Source organism: Salvelinus namaycush, chromosome 41 (assembly GCF_016432855.1).
Source record: "Salvelinus namaycush isolate Seneca chromosome 41, SaNama_1.0, whole genome shotgun sequence".
NCBI classification, from domain to species: domain Eukaryota; kingdom Metazoa; phylum Chordata; class Actinopteri; order Salmoniformes; family Salmonidae; genus Salvelinus; species Salvelinus namaycush.
The window spans coordinates 14,990,098-15,015,358 of record NC_052347.1 but is presented as its reverse complement, the minus strand read 5'-3'; the positions used below and the strand labels follow the sequence as shown (position 1 = coordinate 15,015,358).

Below are 25,261 nucleotides of genomic sequence, written 5' to 3'. Positions count from 1 at the left end.
ATGCTCCCCGTCGCCCGACCAATGCGGGGAGGTGGAATAACCCGCACTGGGCTGTGTAGGCGAACCGGGGACACCATGCGTAAGGCTGGTGCCATGTATGCCGGCCCGAGGAGACGCACTGGAGACCAGACGCGTTGAGCCGGCTTCATGGCACCTGGCTCAATACTCAATCTAGCCCGGCCGATACGAGGAGCTGGTATGTACCGCACCGGGCTATGCACACGTACAGGAGACACCATGCACTCTACCGCATAACACGGTGTCTGCCCGTACTTTCGCGCTCCACGGTAAGCTCGGGGAGTTGGCGCAGGTCTCCTACCTGACTTCGCCACACTCCCTTGTAGCCTCCCCCCCCAATAATTTTTTTGGGCTGACTCACAGGCTTCCTACCGCGTCGTCGTGCTGCCTCCATTCGCCGGTATCCCTCCTCGCACTGTTCCAGAGAATCCCAGGCGGGCTCCGGCATTCGCCCTGGGTCGATCGCCCACCTGTCGATCTCCTCCCACGTAGTATAGTCCAGAACCTGCTCCCATTGCCATAAATCCTGTGTAGGTTGCTCCAGCTGCTGCTTCACACGCTGCTTGGTCCGAGTTTGGTGGGTAATTCTGTCACGATCGTCTTGAGGATAATGAGTGGACCAAGGCGCAGCGTGTGAAAAATACATCTTCTTTTATTAGGAAGACAAAAACGAACGAAAACAAAACAACAAACAGACCGTGAAGCTACAAACGTAAGTGCAATACAAAAGCTACAAACGTTATACATAGACATAGACAATTACCCACGAAAGCCTACTGTCTATGGCTGCCTTAACTTCTTATGGCTGCAGCCCGGTGTCGGTACACTTATGACAACAGCCAGCTCAAGTGCAGGGCGCGAAATTCAAAAGATATTTTTTTAACCTGTTTGTGATACCCCCCCCCTTTTCTCAATTTCCGGCTGAAAACATACCCTAATCTAACTGCTTGTAGCTCAGGCCTAGAAGGAAGGATATGCATATTCTTGGTATCATTTGAAAGGAAACATTCTGAAGTTTGTGGAAATGTGAATTGAATGTAGGAGAATATAACACAATAGATCTGGTAGAAGAAAATACAAGGAAATCAACAGACGTTTTTTGTTCTTTTACTGTTGTTGCATCTTTAAAAATCAACAAGAAAGGCCAAACATTCAGTTATGATACTGGGGATCATTTCAAATCAGAACATAAGTAGGCAACAGTATTTGACCAAAGTTTCAGATGGATACCTTCAGGAATGAGTGAGGTACATGCCATTGAGCATGAAGTCAACCAGGTGTCCCTCACAAGTTTCCCAAATGTACCCAAGCGTCCGAATTGGTACAATGATACAATGATACAAATAACTATATACAAAATACAAAACAATTATTCTAACATACCCCCAAAAATATATATTTGAAAAATTCAAGAAAAAAAAATGAATATTTAAAAAAAATAAAAAAATAACAAGGGTAACTATTTACACTTCAATGTTCAATCATGTGAAGACTCTCAGTCCTCTACACAATGTTGCGCTCCTGATGCCATATCCCATAGCAGTCTCTCTCTGGTGTGAAACAGAGGGTCACAGCACAGGTGGTGCAGGTGACAGGGGACTTCTTATGGCACAGGGCACAACGAAGCCGCCCTAGTGAGCCCCTTTTTCCCTGAGGCACATCCCTGCCTGCAATGATGAACTTCAGCATGTGCGTACCGCTGGTTGGAGCAGAAGGGACAGAGGTAGAGGGGACAGAAGGTGCTACAGTGTTCTTGCTGTAGTTAGCAAGCTCCTGGATGAGCTGCTCCCTAAAGGCTAGCTGTGAGATGGGGGGCTGTCCACAGTTCTTGGCCATTTCCTTCTGGAGGATGAAGGAATTCACCACAGCAATGTCAATAAAATGATAAAACAAAGTTTTGTACCATTTCATGGTTTTGTGAAGAACATTATAGTAGCCTATCAGCGCATCCGATAGGTCTACACCTCCCATGCTCTTATTGTAATCCTTCACAGCAGCTGGAATGGGGACATTTCTGGCGGTCCAAGCGCCTGTAGGACCTTTCAAACGTCGAACAACGTGATCCCCACCGAAGGACTTGTGAATAGTGGAGCACATGACTACTTCTCTCGTGTCCATCCACTTCACAAAGAGCAAACCATCTTCACGGATCCATCTCATGGTACCCCGCTCAGCCCGCTTAGGCATGTCGTTCACCCTGGTTTTTGGAAAGCCCACTCTGTTGGTCCGAATGGTGCCACAGGCCCACATCTCCAGCTTCCTCAGGTCTGTGAACAGGGTAGGGATTGTGTAAAAGTTGTCTACAAATAGTTTGTAGCCCTTCCCCAGCAGCTGGAAATCTAATAACTGCATCACAGAGTCATAACTGAGTCCCTTACCGCTCGCACAAGTGTTCTTCCCCTCATAGACAAAAAAATTGCACGTGTATGCACACGCAGAATCGGCCAAAACAAACAGCTTGTAACCCCATTTTGTCGGTTTGTTGCGCATGTACTGTTTTAGGCCAATTCTGGCCTTTGAGGCTACCATTCTCTCATCTATGGAAAGGTTCTGGGCGGGCTGAAAATATGTCTTGCATGCCTCAATGATATTGTGGTAGAGAGGTTTAATCTTGCAGAGCTTATCAAACCCTGCCGTGCCTCGTTTCGTCTCGTTGTCCTTATCAACTTCTGGGTCACTAATGTGAAGCGCCCATGAAATTGTCAGAAACCTCTTGCAAGACATGACCGTTGAGGGGAAAGGCAGTTGATAGAGGGGTGAAGTTTTCCAGTAGTCTTTCAGGGTTTTCAACTTCACCACCCCCATGTAGATGACCATAGACAGGTAGCAAAACAGATCTGAAATGGAAATGTCCTTCCATGCCTCTGTCTTGCCTTCCTGCTTCTTAGCGCCATACTTATTTATGTTCATCACCAGGGTATCAACAACTGCCGAGGTGAAGAACAACTGGAAAAGTTGCATGGGGCTGTATTTTGAAGTTAGGTCCAATTGAGGGCCGACTGGGCGTTTTGGTCGGAAAACTGGAGACGGTGGGGCCACATCCTCCTCAAGAACAGAGTGCCAACGGTCCTCCTCCACTCTGGCAGGTTCCACGCTGGACGCTCTGGACGAACCCTTCCTCCGCTTCTTTGCCGCCGTCTTACCACCCCTTGATGGCCGGGCGGGGGTAGGTGTGGTGCCGGAAACAGCAGGGGTCCAGCTGGATGGACCAGCTTCAGTGGGGGATTTGCACCTAGGCTCCCAATCAGAATCGCTGGGACTGTGAAATAAAGACACAGACACAAAGACACATATTATATACACAATTTGTGACCATGGTGAGGTTTTGTCCATTCCATTTTAGATATAAAATACATGTAAACAATTAGGTAATAATTATACAGACACATATTATATATACACAATCTGTGACCATGGTGAGGTTTTGTCCATTCCATTTTAGATATAAAATACATATAAAATACATGTAAACAATTAGGTAATAATTATACAGATTATACAGACACATATTATATATACACAATCTGTGACCATGGTGAGGTTTTGTCCAGACACACAGACATACACCCACAAGGTAGAGCAATATGTACTTTCTACATTTCAATATACTTGTGTACTTTATATTTCATGCCCTAGTCATATTTTTATATAAGGCAAATAAAATACAAATATCTCAAACAACTCAAATGAATAATATTTGATATTACTAATTTCAAACAATGTTACTCACCGATCCAAAACTGAGTCTTCACCATATAGGAACATCTCCTCAAATTCTGAATCAACGGATTCAATCTCACTGGATTCATCTAGATGTTCACTATCACTAGCTCTGTCTATTTCTTCAATTATATCGTGCAAGTCTGTGTACTTGGTCTTTGTCTTAGATTTGGCTGATTTATTTGCCATTATTATGCCTTGAAAATGCTAAAAAAAAAACTTTTGCGGCGCGTAAAACGGCGAGGCTATTTCTTGTAGAATTTTCAATGGCGAATGGCTGTGTGTACGCATGGGTTTACAACAAAGCCTATTCTTCCCGGGTCGAACCATTGCATGTTCCCATGTACCTCAGTTCATTGGCTATCTATCCAGCTAGATTTCAAGAAGATCAGTGGTCATTGGTCCGAAATACAGTCAATCAACGAAGAACAGGTCATTCGATTGACGCGTAATGAGGTCGTTGTTTGGTGTGTTCAAATCAGTTCCTGTCGGTCAATATGTCCCGGGAAAAGAACCATGAAGTGTGGTTGTTTTACTAACAAACAGAGGACTGTAATGAAACCGAACATGACTGGATAAACGTCCGTTTAGAGTGAGTAATTACAATGAATGTTACGTCCAAAGTTGAAGGACGCTGAATTTTCCACGAATTTTCCACGCAAGCCGTTTACAAAATGTTTCGTGTTAGGCTATAAAAATGGATTATATCGAACAAAACGCCACTTCATTGTTTCGTCGTGACCTTTAGGATTGCCAAAAGAAGAAAATTACCTCAGGTAATTGATGAATTTTATTGCTATTTCTGACTTTCGTGACTAATGTACTTTGCTGTAACTGCACCTAATGTGTTGTTTACTGATCGATAATCGCTTTTGCAGTGAAGCTTTTCGAAATCGGACATATTGGCTAGATTAACAAGAGGTATAGCTTTGATTTGGTGTATAACACTTCTGATTTAATTGAAGCTAAATATTTATAAATATGTCATTTCGCCAATTTTTTTTTTTTTTTTGTGAAACGTTCCGCTAGCGGAACCCCGGGGCTAGACAGGTTAAAATATTTAACTTTCACACATTAACAAGTCCAATACAGCATATGAAAGGTACACATCTTGTGAATCCAGCCAACATGTCCGATTTTTAAAATGTTTTACAGCGAAAACACCACGTATATTTATGTTAGCTCACCACCAAATACAAAAAAGGACAGACATTTTTCACAGCACAGGTAGCATGCACAAAGCCAACCTAAATAACCAAGAACCAACCAAACTAACCAACAAACAACTTCATCAGATGACAGTCTTATAACATGTTATTCAATAAATCTATGTTTTGTTCGAAAAATGTGCATATTTCAGGTATAAATCATAGTTTACATTGCAGCTACAATCAGAAATTGCACCGAAAGCAGCCAGAATAATTACAGACACCAACGTCAAATACCTAATTACTCATCATAAAACATTTCTGAAAAATACATAGTGTACAGCAAATGAAAGACAGGCATCTTGTGATTCCAGCCAATATTTCCGATTTATTAAGTGTTTTACAGCGAAAACACAATATAGCGTTATATTAGCTTACCACAATAGCCAGAAACACAAGCCCTTCCCCAGCAGTAAAAGTTAGCGATCGTGACAAACCAGTAAAAGATATATAATTTTTGACTAACCTTGATATTCTTCATCAGATGACAGTCCTATAACATCAGGTTATACATACACTTATGTTTTGTTCGAAAATGTGCATATTTAGAGCTGAAATCAGTGGTTACACATTGTGCTAACGTAGCTACTTTTTCCCACAACGTCTAAACAGCAACGATACTTTTCTGACACGTTTTCTGACACACATATTCTGACCAAATAGCTATTCATAAACATAACTAAAAAATACATGTTGTATAGGAAATGATAGATCCATTAGTTCTTAATGAAATCGCAGTGTTAGAATTCTAAAAAATAACTTCATTACGACATCCAGCTTCGGTATAGCTAGAGTACCCAAAAGTTGGGCGCCGACGACTAATTCACATGTACGACAGATATATGAAATAGCATCATAAAATGTTTCTTACTTTTGCTGATCTTTCATCAGAATGTTGGACAAGGGGTCCTTTGTCGGGAACAATCGTTGTTTGGATTTAGAACGGCCACTTTCCCTCTCGATTTAGCAAGCACACTAGCCAAGTGGCACGAATCTCTCCATCGTCAACAAAGTCAGAGAACGGAACACGGCAAAACTCCCGAAAAAATTTCAATAATCTGATTAAACTATATTGAAAAAACATACTTTACGATGATATGGTCACATGTATCAAATAAAATCAAAGCCGGAGATAGTAGTCGCCTATAACGGCAGCTAAACAGAAGGCAAATCCAGGTACCTCCTCGCGCTCTCCAGAAAACAGGAAATGGGGGACACGTCATACAAAGAGCTTGTATTCCACTTCAGACCAAGATAAACACTCAATTTCTTCTCTCACCGCCTCTTGACATCCAGGGGAAGGTCTATGAAGTGCATGTATACTAATACGTATCATGCCCATTTATAGGCAGGAAGTAGAACAGAGCCTCGATTTCAGACTTTCCACTTCCTGGTCAGGAAGTTTGTGCCAAATGAGTTCTGTTTGACTCACAGATATAATTCAAACGGTTTTAGAAACTAGAGAGTGTTTTCTATCCAATAGTAATAATAATATGCATATTGTACGAGCAAGAATTGAGTACGAGGCCGTTTGAAATGGGCACCTTTTATCTGGCTACTCAATACTGCCCCTGCAGCCCAAACAGGTTAAATATGGCTCCCAATTAGAGACAATGAATGACAGCTGTCTCTGATTGAGAACCATTCAGGCAACCATAGACTTGCCTAGACAACTATACTAAACCCAACCCCATACACTCAACAAAACCCCCTATACATTACAACCACCCAAGACGAGACAAATACATACAAAACATCCCCCCTGTCACACCCTGACCTAACCAAAATATTACAGAAACAAAGAATACTAAGGCCAGGGTGTGACAACAGCACTCTGTAGGGTAGCACCATGGTGTAGCCGGAGGACAGCTAGCTTCCGTCCTCCTCTGGGTACAGTGACTTCAATACAAAACCTAGGAGGCACTTGGTTCTCACCCCCTTTCATAGACTTACACAGTAATTATGACAACTTCTGGAGGACGTCCTCCAACCTATCAGAGCTCTTGCAGCATGAACTGACATGTTGTCCACCCAATCAAAGGTTCATAGAATGTATCTCGTACTGAAAGCATAAGCTACAGCTAGCTGTTATTGCAGTGCATGTGGTGAGTAGTTGACTCGAAGAGATGGAAAGACAATAGTTGAACAGTTTTCAACAAATTAATTTCTTCAAAAATGAAGGAGAAGTGAGAGAGAGTCACTTTCAGTTTCACTCACTAAGCTAGCAAATGCAGCTGGCCAGTTTAGTTACTCAAACACTTGGCTCAAACAGAGGGATGCTATGTTAGCTAGCTGGCTATGACTATCCAACACAATACTGGAACTCTTCAAGTCAAGGTAAGCTTTGGGTTTTATTCAATTATTGCCACTGGGGCCTGCCGGTCTAACTGCTTACTGACTATACACTGTAACGTTACTGATTGTAGCGGGTTTACTAACGCATTATTTATGTTACCTATGTTGACTACGACGTTACTTTAGCTAATATGGGGACAACGATGTAGGCTGTGCTTAGCGTTTATGACATGGTTTGGCTTGGAAAGCTTTTTTCGCCTGGTCACATACAGCTGATGTGTTGTTCATTGAAGTCCACAAACAAGGTGAGAGGAGGAGAGGACATAGAGGCAAGAATGAATACAACGTGGCTGCTATGATCACCGATTCTGTCGAAAAAATAATCTTAAACGGAAGCAAACGAAACTACATGAATTTGTCCATTAGAAACTCTCGTTTGCAACTGTTGGACTAATGATTACACCCTAGATCAGCTAGATGCAGGCAAGAGTGTGGAAGGCTGTATTGAATGTGTCACTGTCTGTCTATGTGTCAATGTGTGTCATCTCAAATTTTGCTCTCGACCTGTGTTCACCTAAGTTGTAAACTTTCATTCATAGGCTAGGTTGTAGGGAATATTTGAGTATCATGTAGTAGCCTAAACCTATCGATGTTACATTGAAGTGGATGAATGGAATATGAATGACAGTCATCCAACATGCTCTAATAGAAATAAGGCCATGCTCATGATTTAAAAAAATAAGTTTTCTCCCTCATCATAAACGGCACTGACCGCCACTGATCTGTAGGTACAGCTTACTGGTGGAGTCATCTCTGGAGATGGTAAATCTACCCTGGACTGACTGGGAGTAATATGTAGTAGTAATATAACTATAATCAATCCGCTCCAGTGCTTTCCCAGGAGCCTGTCTGATCCAGTTCATCTCATAGCTACTAAATGTGAACCCAGCTCCTGTACAGGTCAGTTGGTGGGACTCTCCAGGTTTTTTAACCACTGGTCCAGACTCAGTCAGTGTCTGACCATGAACATCTGTTGAAAGAATTTCACAGATTTTGTTGAAACTGATCGGCTATGAAAAGCCAACTGACATTTACTCCTGAGGTGCTGACTTGTTGCACCCTCAACCACTGTGATTATTATTATTTGACCCTGCTGGTCATCTATGAAAGTTTGAACATCTTGGCCATGTACTGTTATAATCTCCACCTGGCACAGACAGAAGAGGACTGGCCACCCCTCAGAGCCAGGTTCCTCTCTAGGTTTCTTCCTAGGTTCCTGCCTTTATAGGAAGTTTTTCCTAGCCACAGTGCTTCTACATCTGCATTGCTTGCTGTTTGGGGTTTTAGGCTGGGTTTCTGTATAGCACTTTGTGACATCTACTGATGTAAAAAGGGCTTTATAAATAAGTATGATTGATTGATTGATTGATTGAAATAGAATCTAAAACCTTAATGGGTCAATTTATTCACCAGAACGTATAGTCCATAAACTTGTAAAAATCCCAAAAGAGTCACAAGAGGCAGCTGCCAGCAGCAGCAGAGATGCAGGGAACATGGTTTATGTTGAAGCTGAACTGGCGGGAGCTGCTCTACTCTACCCTCCAGGACTCGGAGCGCCTCTAAGGACAGACAGACAGACACTGTTTAAGTAGGGAAAGAACCAGATGGTGGGTTTGCGTTGACGTAGAGAGATGGAGGAAGAGAGGGGTATATAGGGAGACCTGACAGGGAGACAGTGAAACAGTAGTATGAGACATGTTTTCAGAAAATAATGATTTATTTCGTAGACTTTGGTGACAGGAGTTGTGTAAGTTAAAACTTCTTGTCATTAGGGGGTGCTGTTGGCACTTTGTAATAATGACGTTCCCAAATTAAACTGCCTCGTACTCAATTCTTGCTCGTACAATATGCATATTATTATTGCTATTGGATAGAAAACACTCTCTAGTTTCTAAAACCGTTTGAATTATATCTGTGAGTGAAACAGAACTGGACTTAGAGCAATTTTCCTATGTGTATGTGAGAATGCCAAATTTTCCAAGCTGCTCTGAGACCTGTGTATAAATCTGCCTGTCTTCTATTGGTTGAGATGCACTGCATACGCCTTCCCCTGGATGTTAGCGAATAGGGAGACTTGAAATGGAGTCTCTACGTAGATCTCAAAGGTTATAAATCACTTGGCAAAGACGTGTCTGGTCTTTTCCCTCTTCGCTCTGACGCACTGAGGACCTTGGCATATTGTACTAGAACCATCGGTTATAGATCTTAGACATTTCCGGCTGTGTTTTTATTCGATATAGGCTTTAACCCTTTCATGCGTGAGTTCCAAATATCTCTAACGGTCGCCCCAGCGTGAGTTGTTTTATGCACGTGATGTTAGAACGTTCTCTCCAATTCCAGAATGTGATTGTTATGTAACAGTACATTTAATCTGCGCTGCCCTCAAACCAAAGCACGCCGCCTGTTTTATTTGTCAATTTTAAATTATTTTCTGAACAGTTTTTTATTTTATAATAACAGTTTGAAATGAGGTGTGTTCCGCCTCATTCATTCACATAAAAGTAGTCATTTTTACTTTTGCGGACCAATTAATTTTTTGGACATTTCTGACCCGGACAAAATTCCCCAAACACTTCTCAATTGTTTGTGCAGTTCAAGTCCGCAGACATTTACTCATCTGCCGTCCTGCATACACGTGTTCATATTTTCCACCTGTCGCCTGCATCGCAATCAAAGTTGTTTTCGTTACCAATAATAACTTTGGAAATGAGTGCGTTTCTATCAAAGTGCCTTGTTACGTTATAATAGTTTCTGCATGTCGTGTTATGTCGTTTCTACTGTAGCATCATGTTTTTGTGTATATTCCTTATAACCGCGGACACGCGATGTAACGTTACTCATTTCATAACATGTATGGTGTTATACTCAATGCTTAGGTATCTAGCTACAGTCTTATTAGCTCTGGAAAACAATGCTAATTGCGTCACGGATGTATTAGCATGTGTTGTATGTTGAAGCTACCCTGGCCTTTTGACTCCCAAGTGGCACAGCGTCTCAGTGCTAGAGGCGTCACTACAGACACCCATCTTCAAATCCAGACTGCGTTTCTATCAAAGTAAGTGCCTAATTACGTTATAATAGTTTCTGTGTCGTGTTTTACCGTTTCTACTGTAGCTCACTGTGTGTATGGAGCATAATATATTTGTGTATATTCCTTATAACCGCGGACACGCTAGGTAACGTTACTCATGTTACTCACCTTTTATGGTGTTATATTCAATCGTGCTTATGTAGCTAGTTACATTATTCTATTAGCTCTGTAAAACAATGCTAAATGCGTCAGAAGTATTGGCATGTTGTATTTTGACGCTACCCTGGAAAAATATACCACTTGGTCGTTTTCTGAGTTCATTCCACAAAGCTGTTTATCATGTCGGCCTTATCCACTGCCCCCATTTTGAGGTAATAGTCAAGCACGCAGTCTGGTTTGATGTTTCTCTGTCTGGTTTGTTTCTCTCTCCCGTCAGGTGGTTCACCTTCCCTGTGGCCGACATGGTTGCTGTATGGACAGTGGAGAGGACATGGACGTCTCGTTTGTCATGGCACTTTACTGCCAGCTGTTGACATCTCTTGTTTTGTATAACGGGTCATTTAGGATGGCAGTAGCGTTGATGATGAAATGCAGTCATAGCAGCAGAACTAGAAAGCAGTCTTGGGAAAAGAGGGTGGCAAAGAAGGGAGTTGCAAACATAGGATCTCTGCTCCAGTATTCTCTTAGGGAGTTCTTCTTTACTGTCACCAGGAATGTATACATTTCACTAATTGTGGTTGTCCCCCCACTCCTGGTGTAACAGTATAACTTTACGTCCGTCCCCTCGCCCATACCCGGGCGCGAACCAGGGACCCTCTGCACACATCAACAACAGTCACTCACGAAGCATCGTTACCCATCGCTCCACAAATGCCGCGGCCCTTGCTGAGCAAGGGGAACCACTACTTCAAGGTTTCAGAGCAAGTGACGTAACTGATTGAAACGCTATTAGCGCGTACCCGCTAACTAGCTAGCCATTTCACATCCGTTACACTGGCTCTCTCTTATCCTGTAGCTCCAAGGCATAGCGATTGGTCTCTACTATGTCTCCCACCAGCTCCTCTGTCAGAAACAACTTGAAGCACTCTGCCTCAGATGGAAATGGCAAGGGGCGTTGCACTCCAGACTGGGACTCATCAACACAATCAGCAGGGCCAGGAGGGGTGAAATGGCTGGCAGCCTTCCAGCTACCACAGAACTCCTGTACTTCATCCACTGTCAGTCTGCCACCATCACCACCAGCATCTTCTAATGGAACTGGGACTTTGTCAGTGGACAAGGGGTCCTCAGATTCAGGGTTCTCAATGGCTACAAGGTTGGGGGGCAGCTCCTCACTGTCAGAATCTGATTCCTGACTTTCATACTCAGACTCAAAATCTCCAGAATTTCCACATTTGTGAGTTGTCTCCTTTTGAAAGTTATTGCTAATGCTACAGCTTAGCTCACTATCTACATACATAAACAACAACACTGAATGGTTTAGAGTGAGAGGGTACGTGGTTGACTGCCGGCACGCGCCACTTGTCTCAATAAATCACTATCAGAAAATGTTTTGTTTGGCAATTATTTGTGTATTTACTGTTTTATTCACATGTTTTCAATTCTATGTGACAAATCATGCATTCCGATTCTTGCACAGATTGTAATGGGCACATATGTGTGTAAAATACTTTTTTGAAGGTTGTTCTGATTATGACGAGCTAAGCTAATTCCAGCTGTGTAGCCATGTTTGTTGACATACAATGCATTCTGGGTTTCACGTAATCGTCTGTTTGACCAAAGATGTTATAACAAAATGAGGTGAGTAAGAGTTCACTCATTTTTTGAGCACTTCCGGAAATGAAGGGTGGGATGTGAACGACAGTGATTGACACACCCCTTCAACATGCATACTATAAACAGACCAAACTCATCTTGTCTTCTCTTGTTATCTTCGGTTTCTGTGAGGAACAAATGCATGGCTGCGCGCTGAAACTAATCGTCGGATTACTTTCGATTTCAAAAGTGTTTTACCTAATTATTTCGATCAATGGTGAGCTCACCCGTAATGTGATTAATTATACATAATAATTGCTATTAGCTAATTCATATTGTAGTTTATGTCAGCCGAGAGTTAGAAAATATTACTGCTTGTGTTGGGTCAATCTTTCCTCAGTTAGCGCTTGGACAAATGTAGCCTACATTTTTCCGGTTAGGATGATTGTGTTATGCTATATATACTACTGTGAATATCTGAACATTGCATCCCAAAATAAACTGCTCACATTCTGGACATAACTTTGTAAGGACTGTGTTTGTGTAAATAGTTTCTGAAAAAAGTGTGGCCAGCTCAAATGCTGATTGTTGCGTCATTCGAAACTGGCCGTTCTAAACGAGCGTTCTAAATGAGTGTTCTAATCACACGGGTGTGATCGTACGCTTCAGGGACCACTGTAGAACGATCACACCCGTGTGATGGTACGTGTGAAAGGGTTAAAGACATCATAATCTTGTTATTTTAAACCGAATTATATCAGTTTATGTCAGTATATTGCGATTTTCGGGTATTTCATTTCCTGGCGTTCTAGGGGGTTGGGTATCTCTCTCTCGCATGCTATTGTTTACTGCTAATTGCAGCGTTGAAGAGGACGTTATACAACCTAGCAACGATTCTTTTGGACAAAGGACACCTTTCCCAAGATTCTGATGAGAGTTCATCAAAAAGTAAGAACTATTTATGCTGATAATTCGTTGTTCTGTTGAAAAATGTCAAATGCATAAGCCGCCATTAATTGCAGTGCAGCCTCGCTTTATCGCACACTGTATTTTGAAGTAACGTTAATTTTAAAAATGTAACCCAGCTATTGCATTAAGAACTAATTTGTCTTTCAATTGCTGTCCAACCTGTATTTTTTAGTCAAGTTTTGGAATAGTTACTGATTAGAATAGGTGCCTCTTCAAAGATTTCTCCTGACATTTTCTGGGCAGCTTTTCTACTTTTCTCATTGTATAACCACGATTTGTGGCGCTAAATATGCACATTTTCGAACAAACTCTATATGCATTGTGTAATATGATGTTATAGGACTGTCATCTGAAGAATTCTGAGAAGGTTAGTGAAAAAATTAATATATTTTGGTGGTTTATACGTTATCGCTATTTTTGCCTTGAATCAATGCTGTTGTGATGTTTGCTATTGTGGTAAGCTAATATAACGCTATATTGTGTTTTCGCTGTAAAACACTTAGAAAATCTGAAATATTGGCTGGATTCACAAGATCTGTGTCTTTCATCTGCTGTACGCTGTGTATTTTTAAGAAATGTTTTATGATGAGTAATTAGGTAATACACGATGGTCTCTGTAGTTATTCTAGTCGCTTTGGTGAGAGTTGTGATGGTGGCTGCAATGGTAAACTATGATTTATTCCTGAAATATGCACATTTTTCTAACAAAACATATGCTATACAATAAATATGTTATCAGACTGTCATCTGAGGAAGTTGTTTCTTGGTTAGTGGCTATTTATATCTTTATTTGGTCGAAATTGTGATAGCTACCTATGCAGGAAAAAAATGGTGGACAAAAAAAGTTGTGTCTTTTGCTATCGTGGTTAGCTAATAGATTTACATATTGTGTCTTCCCTGTAAAACATTTTAAAAATCAGAAATGATGGCTGGATTCACAAGATGTGTATCTTTCATTTGGTGTCTTGGACTTGTGATTTCATGAACATTTTATTATATGATATCCCTGTGGCTTTAGGCTAGTCAGCTTTTTTGATGGGGGGATCCCGGATCCGGGAGAGAGAAGTAGTAGAGGTTAACAGTAACATTTATTAAATTGTTTTTCACAGTGACAGTTTCTGAGGTTGGTGTTTCATGTTTTATTGTTTTCTATAAACTGTGTGGTTCGAGGCCTGAATGCTGATTGGCTGAAAGCCGTGGTATATCAGACCGTATACCACGGGTAAAACATGTATTTTTGTTGTTCTAATTACGTTAGCAACTAGTTTATAATAGCAATAAGGCACCTCAGGGGTTTGTGGTATATGACCAATATACCACTCCGAGTTGATTCGCGCATAACAACAGCCCTTAGCCGTGGTATATTGGCCATATACCACATTGCCTTATTGCTTAAATATTGCTTCCTTATCATATGTTATCTCATGAAATAAAATGTATGTAGTATTGTTAAGTCATCTGAGCATGGGATGAATGAGTGAGTTGTAGATAGATTCAGATCGCCCCCTCCTTGTGGATATATATAACTTCAACTGTACAATGAGGAGAGAGTTTTTGTACAGGTCTGGTGCTGGTTTGTATCACTGTGGGTAGCGAGCACAATGATACACAGTTGTGTCTTCAGCCAGCAGACTCTGCCCTGTTAAAGTTACAGTATTGCTGGAGGAGTCTACTCTGAGGCTGAACTTGTTCTTCAGGGAGTCTTTGGGGTGTGTGCCTCAAGTATATTTCATTCCAATGCTTTCCCTACAGGTTGTCGAATCCAAGCTGTCCAAGTGCCAGTAACTAAGTATGTGGGCTTACAAGAGATGATCAATGGTTGACCTGGCTGGACAATCATAGAGGATGGCTGAGTGAGTTCAATGCTGTTCACACCTGTGAAAAGCAATAATGTTCAATATTAATAACAACATCTCCCTATAACAGAAAAGTTTGTAGTGTTTTTTGCCCAAAACCAGACTCACAGGAAACAGCTGCTAGCAGCAACAGAGATGCGGGTAACATGGTTTGTGTTGAAGCTGAACTGGTGGGAGCTGCTCTTCTCTACTCTCCAGGAGAGAGACGTACTACACTCTTAGAAAAAAAGTTGCTATCTAGAACCTAAAAGGGTTCTTCAGCTGTACACATAGGAAATCCCTTTGAAGAACCCTTTTTGGTTCCAGGTAGAAGACTTTTGTTTTTAATGTAGGATTATTTTCACAGAAGGTTCTAAATGGAACCCAAAATGGGTTCTCCCTGGAACCAAAAAGGGTTCTCCTACGGGGACAGCTGAAGAATCCTTTCGGAACCTTTTTTCTAAGAGTGTGGGACTGACAGACAGACATAGAGCCTATTTATATAACGGAGATGAAGCGAGGGGTAAGATTATATTTGCATAATGAAGATAATCAAGTATAAAAGTACTGGGAATCTCACTGCAAATGGTGGTAAAATATGTTATAATATGTCAGTTTCTAACACTACACTTATGGCAGATGAAACTCTAGAATAGTTAAACATTGATTTCTTATTGTTTTGAAGCATATACTACATGTATCAAGTTATTCTTGTGAAAACAAATGTATGGCAGTGGTTGTGAATATTTTGCTATTAAAACATTCATAAAAAACAAATAAGATTGTCTGTGTTGAATGGGGAAGTGGTTTTTGTACGGCTGCTCCCATTAATTTAACCACTGTGACTCTCTAGCACAGTAATACACTGCTGTGTCCTCACTCTTCAGGCTGTTCATCTGTAGGTACAGCTTACTGCTGGAGTCATCTCTGGAGATGGTGAATCTACCCTGGACTGACTGGGAGTAGTAAGCAGTAGTACCATGTATAATAGCAATCCACTCCAGTCCTTTCCCAGGGGCCTGTCTTATCCAAGCCATCCAGTAGCTACTGAAAGTGAACCCAGCTCCTGTACAGGTCATTTTGTGGGATTCTCCTGTTTTTTTTACAACTGGTCCAGATTCAGTCAGTGTCTGACCCTGAATACCTGTGGAAATAGAAATTATGTTGAAGAGAGTGTTGAAGTTGGAGCTAAAAAGGAAATGTCATTGATAAACATATCATTAGGCTGCATATCCTCACCTGTTAGATATACTGTCAGTAAGAGTAGTCCTGTGGAAGGAAACATGGTGATCTGTGTAATTCTCTAAAGGTAGTTGAGACAGTCCTCAGCAGAAACAGCCTTCAACACAGATGTAAATAAAGATGGAGGACTGGAGAGTTTTGCATGAACTCCTCCTCACTGAGACGACCAATCACAAGAGGCTTTGATAAATACCCACAGATCACCTGGTAGGCCATCTTGAGATGTGTTGCTGTGATAAAATTGCTGTTTGTGATTGATGGAAAATACATTTCCCATTACAACACAAACCTGAGTTGTCAGGACAGTTTGAGAATTACTGTACTAATTATTACTCATGACAGTAAAGTAATATTGGTACAAGTCTGTCATCATGTTGTAAGACCAAAGACCAACCTTAACCTCAATCAATCCCACAATATTTATTTGTTGAATAACATTTTAATAAATGTTTAATAGTGAGTGTATTCCGTTATACCTATATCTGTTCATATCCTACAGTAGTCCTATGTTATGACTAGTGACTGATACTACATCTAGTTCATACAGTCATCACATCATAGTAGGATGTATTTCATGTAAAGGCTAAGATCGCCCACTCCGGTAGGTACATATAACTCCAACCTTTTATGGGGTAGGTGAGTTTTTGTACAGGTCTGGTGCTGTTTTGTATCACGGTGGGTAGCGAGCACAATAATACACAGCTGTGTCCTCAGCCTGCAGACTGGTGATGTCTAAGTACAGTACATTACTACTGTCTCTGGAGATGGTGAATCTGCTCTTAAAAGAGGCTCCAGAGTTGATGGATCCACCACCCCAAATGATCCCAATCCACTCCAGTGTTTTCCCTGGCTGATGTCGTATCCAAGCTGTACCATAGCTTGTCAGGGCATAACCAGAGACTTGGCAAGATAGTTTCACTGGCTCTCCAGGAGGTTTGAGTTGAGCAGGGGAGGAGGTCAGACTAATGCTGTGTAGATCTGAAGGAGATGGGAGTGTAGAGAAAGAGAGATGAGAGGAATTCATCAAAAACTGTCACAATAGCAAAACAACTGACTAACACAATGGTAAAACAACTAACACAATGGTAAAACAACTGACTAACACAATAGCAAAACAACTGACTAACACAATAGCAAAACAACTGACTAACACAATGGTAAAACAACTGACTAACACAATGGTAAAACAACTGACTAACACAATAGCAAAACAACTGACTAACACAATAGCAAAACAACTGACTAACACAATGGTAAAACAACTGACTAACACAATGGTAAAACAACTGACTAACACAATAGCAAAACAACTGACTAACACAATAGCAAAACAACTGACTAACACACTAGTAAAACAACTGACTAACACAATGGTAAAACAACTGACTAACACAATGGTAAAACAACTGACTAACACAATGGTAAAACAACTGACTAACACAATGGTAAAACAACTGACTAACACAATAGTAAAACAACTGACTAACACAATAGCAAAACAACTGACTAACACAATAGTAAAACAACTGACTAACACACTAGTAAAACAACTGACTAACACAATAGTAAAACAACTGACTAACACAATGGTAAAACAACTGACTAACACAATGGTAAAACAACTGACTAACACAATAGTAAAACAACTGACTAACACAATATCAAAACAACTGACTAACACAATTGTAAAACAACTGACTAACACAATAGTAAAACAACTGACTAACACAATAGTAAAACAACTGACTAACACATTGTTTGGTGTTCTGTATACAAAGAGACAAACAATATATGAATGGCTGTGGGTTGCTTTGATGTATTGATGTATTACATCTATAACTGGACACGACCTAAGCCAGAGACCCTCTATCGGTTATATTTTTGAATGTGAAGGGGGGATATGAAACACTACATTAAAGTATTAGTTAATACTTGAGGTGGATGAAACATATTTAATACACTTTACTTTCATTTTGACAAACTGTAAAGTATATTTAATCGACATCCACATTATATTTTTTTCCTGTAATAAAATGAAATAGCAGACCATTCATCAGTACTGGTCTTCATTTTATTCATATGGAGAGAGAGTGCCCCCTGTTGGTGCATCAACAACACTAGCACCATGTATTTAACAGGTGTATCATTGTGTTATTATTTGATACATCATTAGAATTGTTACTCATGTATCCCCTTGTCATGGTCTACTGGTCATACCATACGTGTGTCTGTGTGTTTGTGCACATCCTTCCTTTCTCTACCAGATGGTTTTTGTACAGCTCTTCTCATTAGTTTAACCATGGTGAGTCTCTAGCACAGTAATACACTGCAGAGTCCTCTGGCTTCAACTGGCTCATGTGCAGATAGAAATTACTGCTGTCCTTTGATGCTGTGAATCTGCCCTGTACAACTGGGGCATTGCTCTTACTCCCGTCAGAATGATAGTAAATTATCCTTTTCCAGGTGCTTGCCGGATCCAGTGTATTCTGTAGCTGCTTAGAGGAAATCCACTACAGGCACGTGAGTTTGAGGGATCCCCCGGGGGTCCCCTGGACTGACTGCTCAGCCTGTGTGAGTACGACCTGACAGTGGACACCTGAGGAGGGAGAGGAATGACAGGTCAGATCAGTCAAGGAGTCACATCACTATAATAACAACACAGGTTATACTGATCAGACTACAGGCAGGAACTCACAGGAGGCAGCTGACAGCAGCAGCAGCAGCAGAGATGCAGGGAACATGGTTTGTGCTGAAGCTGAACTGATGGGAGTTGCTCTTCTCTACTCTCCAGGACTCAGAGGGACGTACAGCGACTCTCAGATACAGAGAGGTTTTATATAGGAGGTAGATGGAGAGAAAGCAAAGGAGGATTCGTCGAATTTGCATAAGGAGAGGATATATATAATTAATGGGAATATCTGTAGGGGGAAAAATATGTAATAACTGTGCAAGCTATACATAGTGTAATGTGTTCTCCATGTAAAAAGCCAGACTGATACTGGAGGATAATGTTAGGAAGGACTCTTATACATTGAGCTTTACACTCTGCCAATATTTTTTGTATCATAACCCATTAGTGTCAATTGTCCCCTGTCTTTATATTGTTGCATATATCTGTATTTATATCATAATACTTTTCATCTTTTTGATACCACAGAACTTAGATCTTCTTGTTCGGTATTGGCCAACTTTATCATGTGAATGATTAAAACCTTAAAGTAATGGATCATGAATGAGTTCATTGAATGTTTGATAGACATCAATTAGAATACCATCAAGTCATATCAGGAGTATAATTGGCAAACAACTCAGATATACATTCCCAGCTCTGCCAATGATGGGCTTATTTCCATTTACATATTTGATATTGAGAAACTTCTATGTTCTATTTAATTGAATTAGTCCTATTATACAATGAATCCCTGGAGGATGTGTTTTTGTACATCTCTGGTCATGGTCTGTATCACTGTGTCTCACAGTAATAAACAGCTGTGTCTTCAGTCTGGTTGTTGTTCCCTTGTAGAAACACTGTACTGCTGGAGCTGTCATATCTAGAAGTGATCTTGATCTTCAGTGAATCTACAGTGGAAATACTACTAATACATGTAAGATCAACATGCTCCAAAGCTTTGCTTTCAGCTTGTCGTATCCAGTGAGGACATTGAGAATATATAGAAAACCCAGAGAATTTTCAGGAGATGCTGAGACTCTCCTGGTTTGATAACCACTGGACCAGACTGGATGAGTTCAACATCACAGTAGACACCTGTAAGGAGAAACCCACATTAATAGACAGCATTGTCAGTTTTAGAAATGATAATTTCAGAGTTGTAATAAAGTACAGTATATATGTTTATAAGGGAGAGGGAAAGACAGTGTTAAGACAACGAAGACAGTCAGGTATAAAAGGACTGGGAATATTATTGCAAAAAGGGGGGAAATGGGTGAGTTCTTCACAGTGAACACCTGTAGACAAAGCATTAACAATGAAACTTACTACAAATATCATAATTTTTAAGTTTTAACAAAGCTGAAGCCATTGCTAATTGTTTTGTCTGCCCCCCAAATCCAGAGATACTCACAGGAGGCAACTGCCAGAAGCAGCAGAGATGCAGGGAACATGGTTTGTGTTGAAGCTGAACTGTTGTGAGCTGCTGAGGGAGAGGGAGAGAGAGAGTTAGATCACATTTGCATAATCAAGATAATCATGTATAAAGGACTGGGAAGATCAGTTCAAATTGGGGGGGAAATTCTGTGGTAATGTGTCAGATTCTATCAATACACTTATGGGAGATGAAACTCTAGGATGGTTAACCATTGTTTTCTTATTATTGATAATCCTACTGTATACTATATGTATCAAGTTATTTTTGTGAAAACTGTACAGCGGTGCTTGTGAACATTTAGCTATTAAAGCATTCATCAAAAATAAATGACGTTTTCTGTGCTGAATGGGGAAGTGGTTTTTGTATGGCTTCTCCCTTAATTTAACCACTGTGACTCTCTAGCACAGTAATACACTGCTGTGTCCTCACTCTTCAGGCTGTTCATCTGTAGGTACAGCTTACTGCTGGAGTCATCTCTGGAGATGGTGAATCTACCCTGAAATGACTGGGAGTAGTAAGCAGTAGTGCTATGACTATAAGCTATCCACTCCAGTCCTTTCCCAGGAGCCTGTCTGATCCAGTTCATTCCATAGCTACTGAATGTGAACCCAGGTGCAGGTCAGTTTGTGGGATTCTCCAAGTTTTCTAACCACTGGTCCAGACTCAGTCAGTGTCTGACCCTGAACACCTGTTGAAATACATAGAATGTTGAAGAGGGTTTTGAAGCCTAAAGCTAATGTGTCTATTTATTTCCGTGATAAGCTTATAATTAGGCTGCATATCCTCACCTGTTAGATAGACTGTCAGTAAGAGTATTACTGTGGAAGGAAACATGGTGATCTGTGTAGTTCTCTAAAGGTAGTTGATACAGTCCTCAGCAGAAACAACCTTCAACAGAGACATTAATAAAGATGGAGGACTAGAGTATTTGCATGAGCTCCTCCTTACTGGGAGGACGAATCACAAGAGGCTTTGATATACACCCACAGTTCACCTTTGATATCTTTTATGTATATTTATCTTTATTTTACTGGGTAAGTTGAAAAACACTCTCTCTTACAACAACGATATGTGGAAGGGATGCAATGTCAAATTGTTGATTAGTTAATTATGAAAATGGATCAATGTTTCTGTACCATCTGTTGCTGAAATGTACCAGAGAGAAACCATGTTCTCTGAATCAACCCTTGAAAAATATCTTTATTGAATAACATTGTGGAAAGCTTTTCAATATAGGGGAAATCCTTAACTTAGCCTTCCTCCTAGAGTGTGAAATTGGAACTAAAGGTCACATCTCTGCTCTTCATGTTCCATGTGTCCCCAGATAATGGCTTTGTACAGCTCTGGCCATGGTTTGTATCATTGTGGGAATTGCGAGCACAGTAATACACAGCTGTGTCTTCAGTCTGAAAGTTCTTCACTTGTAGAAACACTGTGCTACTGGAAGTGTCAGTTTGTGTAGCCGATTTTGCTCTTAAGTGGGTCTATGATGCTGGTGCTCCCACTGCCAGTTCCGCAAACCCCATAACCAATCCACTCCATGGTTTTGCCCTCATAATGTCAAATCCAATTAGTACAATAGCTAGCAAGAGTATAACTAGAGGTCTTACAGGAGATGGTAAAGGTGTAATGAATACTCAGGGAGAAAAAGGTGCAGATTAACGCACAGAGCGCAGCAGGTGTTAATTTCACCTTCGCAGAAGGCATGAATCGGTCATACACAGGAAGGCAAACAGGCAGGTGAATCAAAACTAGGACTGAAGGCTATAACTGGTTTTCACAAACGAGCTAGGAAAAGGCTTAGTAGAGTGAAAACTAACAATACCTCACAAAGGCACAAACAGAATGAACTGAACTAAATAAGGTGCTGATGAGACCATGTGAATAACTAACACAGGTGAAATCAATGAACAAAAATGATAGACAGGGCTACGTTCAAGAACACAAAGAAACAGGGCTACGTTCAAGAACACAAAGAAACAGGGCTACGTTCAAGAACACAAAGAAACAGAGCTATGTTCAAGAACACAAAGAAACAGGGCTACGTTCAAGAACACAAAGAAACAGAGCTATGTTCAAGAACACAAAGAAACAGGGCTATGTTCAAGAACACATGGTTGACTCAGAAAATAAGTACAGAACCTTACAAAAGGATTCTCCTGGCCTTACAACAATTGAACCAGGCTGGGTTAGCGTGATATCACAGTAAATACCTGTATCGATAAAATACACAAATATATTAACATTGTTCACAAACAAACTTAAAGATACATTAGAATTGTTTATATTTCTGCCAATCCAAATATGTGTCGAGTTCCCCCCAAATCCAGAGAGACTCACAGGATGCAGCAGACATGCAGGGAACACGGTTAATTTTGAAGTTGAACTGATGGGAGCTGCTCCTCTCTACTCTCGAGGACACAGAGGGACACACACAGAGACTGTTTATATAAGGGAGAGGTGGGGAGAAAGAGAGGAATAGAGGAGTGTGGTACAATCTGCATAGGGAGAAGAGGCAGGTGTGGGAGGAATGGGAATAGCAGTAAACCTTTCTTTCATAACTATATCAAAACTTTTCTTTGATAACTATGCCAGATTTTAATATTCAATTTCTATTGCACTAAGCTAGATTGTTACTAGTGAGTAATAGTTAACCACTGGGCACAGACATCAGTTTAATGTCTCGTTTTGATTTACATTTGATTCAGTTGTCATCTAACGTGAATTCAAACACACACACAAAAATAACTACGATTTTGGTTAAAAGTTGGAAGAAAATACAAAAATTCCAGAAATTCCTTTACATTGATGGCTTCTTGCAAATCCAATCAGTTTTCCACCTTGTTTAAATGTCAACAGATGGAAAAAAAATTGTTTTAAACAAAGTGACATGGAAACAACGTTGATTCTGACAGTTTGTGTCCAGTGGGATGACTCTTGATACTAGCAAAACCTATTGGCAATATTTTTGCATCACAAGACAGAGGTGATAGTGGTCTCCAGTTATTTAATTACATTAGAAGTCAGATATTCATTTCCATCATGGTCCATAATAGATGATCTTGTATGTCACCAGTGATAAGTATGGATTTCATACAGTGGGTGCTTGTGAACGTTTTGCTCATAATGGAGGGAATCAGATGATACATCTGTTTACATACTTCCTATGTATACATTCAGGAACATTAAACTGCAACAGTAAACTAAATCTCTGTGTTTATGAGTCCCTTCACATCATCTACCCAGAAGGTGGGTTTTTGTACAGGTCTGGTCCTAATTTGTATCACTGTGGAGGGGAGCACAATAATACACAGCTGTGTCTTCAGTCTGCAGACTCCTTTTGAAAACAATGTGATGCCGTTTTTCAGTGAATCTTTATAAGCTGTGTCTCCAGCATTATTGATATATCAAATCCACTACAATGTTTTCCCTGCAGTTGAATCCAGAATGTAGTAACACAAGTAACAGACTGGCTGGACAGTCATAGAGGCTGGCTGAGTGAGTTAATAACTCTGTACACCTGGGGAAAGAAAATAATGATCAATGTCAAATACACAAAATAGCAACATGGTACACTTACACTATATCAATTCTAGTAGTTGTGTTGAAGCCAGGTTTATACTACAGGCAATTTTCTTTGTTTTGTCTTTCCTCCAAAATCCCTAGAGACTCGCAAGAGACAGCTGCCAGCAGCAGCAGACATGCAGGGAACATGGTTTGTGTTGAAGTTGAACTGGTGGGAGCTGCTCTTCTCTACTCTCCAGGACATAGTGGGATGTACTAGGACAGACAGATACGGTTTAAGTAGGGAGAGAACCAGGTTTGAATTGACGTAAAGGGGGAGGGGATGTATAAGAGGGCTAGAAACACTGCAGGACCATCACCACTATTACTGGACACAACCTTTACACTCTGAAAACTCAGAGACCCTCGGTTATCTTTTTGAATGGGGGGGTAAATATGAAACACTAGATTTACAGCATTAGTTAATACTTGTGGTGGATGAAACATATTTAAGACACTACTTTCGTTTTGACAAACTAAAGCATTTTGAATCAAAATCCAAATTATACTTTTTTCTTGCAATAAAATGTATTATCAGAGCCTTCATCACTACTGGTCTTTATTTTAATCATATGGAGAGAGAGTGCCCCCTGTTGGTGCATCAACAACACTAGCAACATGTATTTAACAGGTGTATCATTGTGTTATTATTTGATACATCATTAGAATTGTTCCTCATGTGTCCCCTTGTCATGGTCTACTGGCCATACCATACGTGTGTGTTTGTGAACGTCCTTCCTTTCTCTACCAGATGGTTTTTCTACAGCTATTCTCATTAGTTTAACCATAGTGAGTCTCTAGCACAGTAATACACTGCAGAGTCCTCTGGCTTCAACTGGCTCATGTGGAGATAGAAATTAGAGCTGTCCTTTGATGCAGTGAATCGGCCCTGTACTACCTGGGCATTGCTCTTACTACTGTCAGAATAATAGTAAATTATCCATTCAAGTCCTTTTCCAGGTGCTTGGCGAATCCAGTGCATATAACTGCTGCTTAGAGTGATTCCACTACAGGCACATGTGAGTTTGAGGGATCCTGCAGGGGTCCCCTGGACTGACTGTTCAGCCTGTGTGAGTACGACCTGACAGTGAACACCTGAGGAGGGAGAGGAATGACAGGTCAGATCAATCAAGGAGTCACATCAGTGTCACAGCAACACAGGTTATACTGATCAGACTACAGTCAGGAACTCACAGGAGACAGCTGCCAGTAGCAGCAGCAGAGTTTCAGGGAACATGGTTTGTATTGAAGCTGAACTGGTGAGCTGCTCTTCTCTACTCTCCAGGACTCAGAGGGACGCACTAAGACTCTCAGATACAGCTAGGTTATTATATATGGGGAGGAAGAGGGAGAGAACAGACATATTTGCATAGGGAAAGGACAGACATATACAATTTATGGGGATATCAGTAGAAACACAATTATTTAATAACTGTACAAGCTATAAATACTATGTGT

At 40.7% G+C, this 25,261-nt stretch overlaps 1 protein-coding gene across 1 annotated transcript in view; it reads right to left on the bottom strand.

The window, feature by feature from the left end:
• Positions 1-25,040, bottom strand: part of LOC120034204 (immunoglobulin gamma-1 heavy chain-like) — a 596,842-nt gene extending 571,802 nt beyond the window's left edge. The window contains exons 1-2 of the mRNA XM_038980675.1: positions 24,998-25,040; positions 24,589-24,898 (exon numbers count right to left, since the gene is read on the bottom strand). Of these exons, the coding sequence (XP_038836603.1) occupies positions 24,589-24,898; positions 24,998-25,040 (353 nt within the window). The remainder of the gene's footprint in view (positions 1-24,588; positions 24,899-24,997) is intronic.
• Between the last annotated feature and the right edge of the window lie 221 nt (positions 25,041-25,261).